General features: G+C 44.3%; 2 protein-coding genes across 2 annotated transcripts; one reads left to right on the top strand and one right to left on the bottom strand.

Moving 5' to 3' along the window:
* Positions 1-256: 256 nt before the first annotated feature.
* Positions 257-1084, bottom strand: LOC120686708 (phytosulfokines-like). Its single transcript, XM_039968918.1, has 2 exons — positions 801-1084; positions 257-688 (listed from the first exon to the last, which is right to left on the bottom strand). Exons 1-2 carry the CDS (start codon positions 948-950, stop codon positions 527-529), a joined length of 312 nt encoding a protein of 103 aa, XP_039824852.1. The 5' UTR covers positions 951-1084; the 3' UTR covers positions 257-526.
* An 837-nt stretch (positions 1085-1921) lies between these two features.
* LOC120685547 (serine/threonine-protein kinase-like protein At1g28390) lies at positions 1922-6278 on the top strand. Its single transcript, XM_039967540.1, has 2 exons — positions 1922-2436; positions 3927-6278. Exon 2 carries the CDS (start codon positions 3995-3997, stop codon positions 6074-6076), a length of 2082 nt encoding a protein of 693 aa, XP_039823474.1. The 5' UTR covers positions 1922-2436; positions 3927-3994; the 3' UTR covers positions 6077-6278.
* The last annotated feature ends 1321 nt before the right edge of the window (positions 6279-7599 follow it).

Below are 7599 nucleotides of genomic sequence, written 5' to 3'. Positions count from 1 at the left end.
ATCACCGTCGAGTTGGAGATGATGTTAGGATATCACCGTCGGATCTTTATGAAACCGGTGGTGATAAATTATCATCACCAATTTAATTTGAACCGATAGTGATCAAGCGTTTGGGATGAGTCATTATATAGTAGTGTACGTTCAGCCCATGGGACCAAACATTCCCATGTGTGCTGTTGCACACTTTTTTGGCCTACAACCAGAAGGAAGATCCCTTGCCGCGTTCTTACTCAACAAGGTCAAGGGTCAGCAGATCGAGGGTACAATAATCTCCTGTCCCAGACAGCGAATTAACAACGAAGCAGTGGTTTTCGTTCACCAACTGCCGTACAATCAATTCATCGACCAGTTCAGAGAAAAGGTTACATTCATGCACAACAACAGAGCCTCGCAAAACTCATCTGATCATCTTCACTAACACAGCCTTTTCCCATTGGATCATATGAACAGGATCGACACTGGATGGAATGGAAGGTTGCATCGAGATATCTCGATCTGCAGAGGCAGCTGCGAGAGCTCGGAGTAGCTAGTTGTGGCCTCCTCCCTGGGTGTAGATGTAGTCGGTGTGCGCCACCAGCGTCCGCCTCACCAGGCACTCCTCCTCTGCTTCGCCTCCTCCTCCGCCGCCGCCGCACGGGCCGCCGTCGTCGTCCGCCGCCGTGAAGCCCGCCGCCTCCTCGCCGTCCACCTGCATGCATCAGCAGCCATCTCTAACGCCATGCATACACGGCGGCGCGAGATCGATCGAGCACACAGCTGCGCGGCATTGAGCACACATAGATCGAGCTCGCGCGGCGCACCTCGCCGTGCTGGCTTCGGAGCTCCGCGTGGCCTCTCAACTTCGCCGCCGCCGCCGACTCCCGGGCCGCGTGGGCGACGGCGGAGAGCAGCAGGAGAGACGACAGCAGCAGCAGCGCGGCTCGCCGTGGCGGCAGTGGCGACGGCGCCATGTGGCTGGCTCTTGCCGCCGGTGGGTTCTTGGGGGGCAGTGGGAGAGGGTGGTTATGTGCTGGTTGGAGTTATGGGAGGCCGGTGGTTTTGAGTTGGGGTTGGAAGGAGGAAGGCAGGCCAAGAAGGGGAGGACCATGGCTTTAATAGGAAGCGCATAAATGTACACGTAGCCAGGTGCCCGGGTCGTTGTTGTACGCAGTCTATTCCTCCGTGAAAAAAAAAGCAACTGTCGTTTTTCAGAAGTAAAATATTTTTAAATTTGATCAAAATTATATAAAATACTAATATTTATATCATGATATAGATTTAATATGAAAATATATTACATAGTTGATCTAATAATACTTATTTCGTAATATAAATATTAATAATTTTGTATAAACTTGATGTTTTTGTAAAAATTCGGTCATCTGAAAATAAACATGGACAACAGTTTCTTGGTGGTTGTTTTGGTCACATTATTCCGGGCCGGCCCAGGGCCCAATGCCGCAACCCACATGACCTCACAAGCCCGGCCCACTCTCGCTCTCTCTCTCCCCCCCCCTCGTCATCGCTCCCGTTGGCCCGGCCCATCCGCTCGCCAGAATCCTCTCCGGCCGCGCCGGAGCGCGAGGTTCGCCGGGGCCGCCGCATCCCATGCCTCGCCACCGGCTTCCGAGTCCCGACCGGCCCCTACTCCGTCGTGCGGCCGCATCGAACACCAGCCATCCGCTCCACGCGCCCCCTCGCCTCGGTACCACCCTTCCAATCTCGAACCAACCATTGCTTTTTTTTTTTGCACGAACACCAGCCATGGCTGTGTAAGCCTGTATTCCCTTTCCACTGGCATTCTAGAGTTGAAAGGCGTTTCGTCACTTCTTGTACGCTAGAGGGTTCCATTTTCCAGGGCGAGCGGCTGCAGATTTCCATTCCAACACCCCTGCAACAACCGTGTCTGATGTGCTTGCTCTAATAAAATGATTAAATCTTGTGCGGGCAATGATTAGTCCCTTGCTCGTCTGACGGTCGCAGCGCATTCGTTAGCCACCTGCCGACACTTGACCGCGTCCTACGCTGCGGCGCTTCTCCAGGCATCCACGAAATGCCCCTTGAGAAATCAGTTGACTGTGACCGGTTCCTCTGTGCGGGATGTGTATGGATCGACCGGTTGGCTGCTTCCGTGCACATTCTAGCCAGAGGACAGGGGGCTGGTTCGGCCACGTGGGTTCGATTCCAGTCGCACTCGCACCACAAGCTCACTGTGCCCAAAGTCATGGTCAGCTCTTTTGGGTTTCCAGGCTATAAATATTGTATCGTTGAATCTGAAGGTTGCTTTGCTGCGGAGGAAAGGAATAGTCATCAGGACGGCGGGTGCTGAAGCTCGAGGGGACACAGGAAAAGCCCATCGCTGCTGGAGAAGCCGGTTCCTGGCGGCCGTCGCCGGAGTGGAGGGCCTTCATTCTGAAACTGGTGGAAGCCTTCGCTGAGGTGTGGTCGGTTGCCTTGGTATGTTTGGCTCTATCACTAGTGTCTTCCTTCTTGATTTTTCTCTTCAAGATATATACCGTATGCTGTTATGTATTCTGAAATTGGATTGGGGTGATTCAGGTTAGTGTGAATGTGTGATCTTTTGCGCACATCTGGCAAAAACATCACTAGTGTCTTCCTTCTTGATTTTTCTCTTCAGGATATACCTTCTGTAGCCTGTAGGTAGTATATAGATTACATGGCTGTGCAGAATTGATATGCTGTTATGTATTTTGAAATTGGATTGGGGTGATACGGGTTAGTTTGATTTTTTGCGCACATCTTTCAAAAACAGCATGTGTATGGTAAACATGTAGCACAAAACCACATGTGCCATGTTCTTTCGCACAAAAACTCATGATGGAGATGGTTGTCTAGTAACACAAAACGGGATGGTTTACAATCCTCATTCCAAGTGAGAACACACATGGGTGTGCACGTCAGAAGGATTGAAAGCCACTAGACATCTTCACCCTGTTCCTTGCCTGGTGAGAGATCAATGCCAGAGCAACGCCAGGGTGCTGAAGACCAAGGATGCAATTTGCCCTGGTGTGGATTTGGGGTATAGGAGGCCAGCATGTAGAGCACTATGGTTATGAGGTGGGGGTTCTTGATTAGGCTACTAAGGGGATTTGTGGGTCTTTTGTCTCTTTGATTGGCTGAATTTAGCTAGGTTTGTTATATTGGATTATCTGACTGGCAACTGAGTGTTTTTCTACAAGTTTGTTAATAGATTTAAGGTTTTCTTTGATTACCTTTAGGGACTTTTTGATCTGTATCTTAATTTAGTAATTTACTCAATTGGGTCACATGGGGTGAACAACGATAGTCAAACATCCACCCTCATCCTCTCCTAGATGCATGCTTTAACTTGTGCAGCTGTGGATAGCAACATCCCTGTTATACTCACAAGTGTCTCCATCAATTCACTCTTCTCCAACACAATATTAGCCCTCCATTGCCAGCGACTGTGCTTGCTTGAAATGCAGAGTGCTAAAATATGAAGTTTTCTCATGTGTTTTGTGCAAGAAATACTAATATGTGCTTTTGTGTCATAAGTTTGCTCTATAAACCTGTGAAATTTGCTATATTGTTTATATAAAAATAATAGCTAAGTACGAGTAAAGATCTAATCCTGTTGGCCCTGCAGCTTCAGTTCAAATAGCTAAGCTAGAAGGTCTTACTTGAATTGCTCTGATGTTTGTCTATACTTGCATTGCTCTGATGTCTGTCTAACTTGGGTAATGGATATTGCATTCTCCCACTAGTTAAATGGCTAAAAAAGCTGTCCCATAGTCCATAGAGATATTAAACCGTGACAAGTACTGCTAACCAAGTTGAGTCTATATGGAAAAGATTGGACCAAATTAAATTTATGCTGCCTGGAAACATATTTCAAATATATGTTATTAATATTACTATTGATTTTTCAATTTTTCCTTATCATATTTTCTTTTTGATTTTGGCAGAGTCAGTGCGCTCAACATTGAGGGATTTGTAATGTTGGCATACAACAGTACTTGCAGAAAATAAGATTATGACCGGAAGTATCACACAATGCGATGATAAGTTGGAGTTTGAAGTAGAGATCAATCAGAATATTAAGGTTTTCACAGAAGATGAGATTAAACGGATTACTAGCAATTTTAGCATTCCCATTGGACAAGGTGGCTTTGGAGAAGTGTATAAAGGGATTCTTGATGATGACTATGATCTTGTTGCAGTGAAGAGATATATCAGCAAAGATTTAAGAAAAGAGTTTATGGAAGAAGTAAGCATCCATAGTCAAATGAGCCACAAAAATGTGGTGGAGCTCATAGGCTATTGCATTGGGGAAAGTACTCTAATGATTGTTACTAAGTATATCTCCAAAGGCAACCTTGATGACATACTCTACAACAGTAACATTTCCATCCCTTTGGATGTAAGACTGGGTATCGCGATAGGGTGTGCAGAAGCATTGAGCTACATGCATTCAATGCATTTATCAAGTGACAGCCTTGTTTGCCATGGTGATATTAAGCCTGCCAACATACTTCTAGATGACAATCTGACAGCAAAATTGTCGGACTTTGGAGTGTCAAGGCTTCTTGCAGGTGGCGTCACTCAGTACACTGAACATATAAAAGGAAGCATGTGTTACATGGATCCAATATACTTTCATGAGGGATGTCTTACTCAGAGGAGTGATGTTTATAGTTTTGGAATGGTTATCTGGGAACTATTAGCCCGACAAAGGTTAAGAAAAGGTAACGTTAATCTTATTGGATCTTTCAACAAAGCCTGTGCAAATGGGAAAGGAAGAGAAATATTTGATGCTGCAATAGTAAATGAGAACAATATGAAGATTCTAAAAGAAACGAGGAGATTGGCGGTTCAATGCCTAACACTGGAAATTCATAAACGTCCTCAGATGAATGCTGTGGCAAAACGCCTTCGGATACTTAAAAAAGAATTAAAGGACATACATGAAAAATATTCTAAACCCATTTTGGCATCGCACCACTCATGGTGCAAAAACTACAACCAGGACATTACCATACCCTGCCCCAGCTATAATTCTAGGATTCAGCTTAAGAAGAGTTTGGGCATTTTCAAAAGAAATCTTAGCAATTCTAAGATTCTACCGGAAGTCGGCAATGTGAGAATTTTCACACATGAGGAGCTAAATGAAGTCACACATAATTACTCGTATCTACTCAGTGGTGGCACTTCGGGTAAGGTTTACAAAGGAACTCTTGAGGACAATACAGTGGTAGCGGTGAGGATATTTTGTGAGGTACTTGAGGGCTTTGAAGAGGGGTTTATCAATGGAGGGATGATACTATCTCAAACTATCCACAAGAACATCATCAAACTATTGGGTTATTGCTTGGATACCGATTGTCCAGCTTTCGTGTATGAGTATGCTGCTAAAGGTAGCCTCTCTGATGTTCTAGATGGACATGCAGATTTCCCACTACATTTCCGTGTGAAGATTGCAGTTCAGACAGCAGAAGCATTGGAATACCTCCATTCCTCAGCAACTGGTATCATCAGACATGGTTATGTTGTACCATCCAAGATACTTCTTGATGACAATTTCACGCCAAAGCTGACAGGCTTTTCATGGGCACGGATGCTTATCAAGGAAAGCAACATTAATGTCAGTGATGATGTAATTTGTAGTCGATTTCCCTCAAGTGTGCTAAAAAAGGATCCAATTCATGATCAGTATGTGTTACTCAAATTGAAAACCGATGTGTATCAGTTTGGTGTTTTTCTCTTGACACTCATCAGTAGGAAGAACTTCATATTTTACGCGGATCATGATCACCTCATCTTGCAATTCCTCGCAGCTTACAAGGCAGATAACATAGGAAGGGCATTTTTTGATGATGATATCGTAGTTCATGCTGAAGATGTTACTCTCCTTGAAGAGATCGGGAGACTGTCACTGAAATGTGTTTGTTCGGAAATAGATCAGAGACCAACAATGAAGGAAGTGGCAGAACACCTTCGGGTAATTAGGAGAACTTGGTGCTCAGCACAGGGAGCAACACTAGCACTGGTGTCCGAAACAGCCGATGCTGAAGGCACTAGACCTGACCGGCCACTTGGTTCAGATATCAGAGATTGATCCAAAGTGATCGTGTACATTTTGTGTGTGATCTGTTGTATTGTTATCGGAACATCTTGCCCGCACTGGGACTTGGGTTGCTATTGTGCTGTCAGTCAGATGCAATTATCTGAACTTTCATGCAATCTGCATCTCATACTGTCGATTACATAATGTTATATGAACCTATTCTGCTAATAGATGTAGAATATTTATTTATTTATGTTCTGTGTTGGTAGTGCTGTTTCCCTAAGCATATGAAATGTGCAGAAATATGATGTGATCGAGAAGCAACAGAGGTGATCTTTTTTTCAGATGTAGGCTACTCCATTGTTGCCTTGTTGGTCAGGTCGTGCAGCTCAGCTAGCGAAAAAACGGTAGGTTTATGTGGACTAAGGATACTGGTTTGATGAATGCACTGTAATTTGGTTTCCATGGCTCTCAGGAGAACTTCTGTTACTTTTGTTCGGCTAGCAAATGAATATACATGCAAATACCCATGGAAGCAGGGATGTTTCGAAATTGCTGAGCAATAGTCCTATTTTATTTATAAACGCGAAAATTTTATAGAGGCAACAAACTCCTCACATCACACCTTGGTACTGAATGCATATGAACCATTTCCTTTTTATATACTCGTAGTAAAACAGGATAAAATAGTAGGAAAATAAATCAGTCACATTTAGAACCCAAGAGTTTCGCAACCGTGGCCCGCTGCTGGCCTGGCCCATTATCCTTGCAAGAGACCCATAAACCCAGCGTCTTTTTCTTTTTTATATTTAAAAAAAATCAAAAATATAAGTCCGTTTTGAAAAATTTCGAAAATAGCCCCCGGTCGCCCAGCCCAGGGGCGACAGGGGTCCTGTCGCCCAAGCAACGGCCGACAGGAGCTCAATGTAATTTTTTTTTTGAATTTGCAAAGAGGTCCCTAGTCGGGGGTGGGGGGGCCTGTCGCCCCCCCTCCCCCCCACGGGCAACAGGGGGTCTCCCACCCTATATAAGCCCTGGCCTCCATTCCCTTCTCATTTGAGCCCAAAAATTCAGAAAAAAGAGAGGGGTGAGGAGAAGAAAAGCGGCGAAGCTCTGCCGAATTCCGCACTTGTGATCTACCGGTAACTTCTGTATGAATCCGTTGATATTGTATAATAATTTAATTTAATTAGCGGATTGGCTGAATTAGATTTGGTGCTTTAGAACACTCGTTTAGTATTACAATTTCAGTACTATTACAGACTTGTTTTTAAATTAATTATGAATTAGAATAGAATTATGACAGTACCTTATTAATATTGCAGCATAAGACAATGACTGCCTCCAATTGTGGAGAATATTCATGGACCGAAGAAAAATCTAGTATAATACTTGATATCATGACCCAACTTTTTATCAGTAAGAAGTTGGATCCGTTAGCAGATAGTACGATAGAGATGGTGTTGTCCAAAGTAGTAGAGTTTAAAGATTTCACATTATTTCGAGGTATTACAACGCAAGATGTAAAGGGACACCTGCTAGAACGTCGGAAGATATACATGAGAGTATGTGAA

This window comes from Panicum virgatum, chromosome 8N, assembly GCF_016808335.1.
Source record: "Panicum virgatum strain AP13 chromosome 8N, P.virgatum_v5, whole genome shotgun sequence".
Lineage (NCBI taxonomy): Eukaryota > Viridiplantae > Streptophyta > Magnoliopsida > Poales > Poaceae > Panicum > Panicum virgatum.
This window is presented reverse-complemented; position numbering and strand designations above follow the sequence as displayed.

Excerpts from the sequence above, each read along its gene's own strand:
- LOC120686708 (XM_039968918.1), bottom strand. The coding sequence starts at position 950 with ATGGCGCCGTCGCCACTGCCGCCACGGCGAGCCGCGCTGCTGCTGCTG. Across the intron at positions 689-800 it reads TCCGAAGCCAGCACGGCGAG|GTGGACGGCGAGGAGGCGGC; the intron begins GTGCGCCGCGCG and ends TGATGCATGCAG.
- LOC120685547 (XM_039967540.1), top strand. The coding sequence starts at position 3,995 with ATGACCGGAAGTATCACACAATGCGATGATAAGTTGGAGTTTGAAGTA.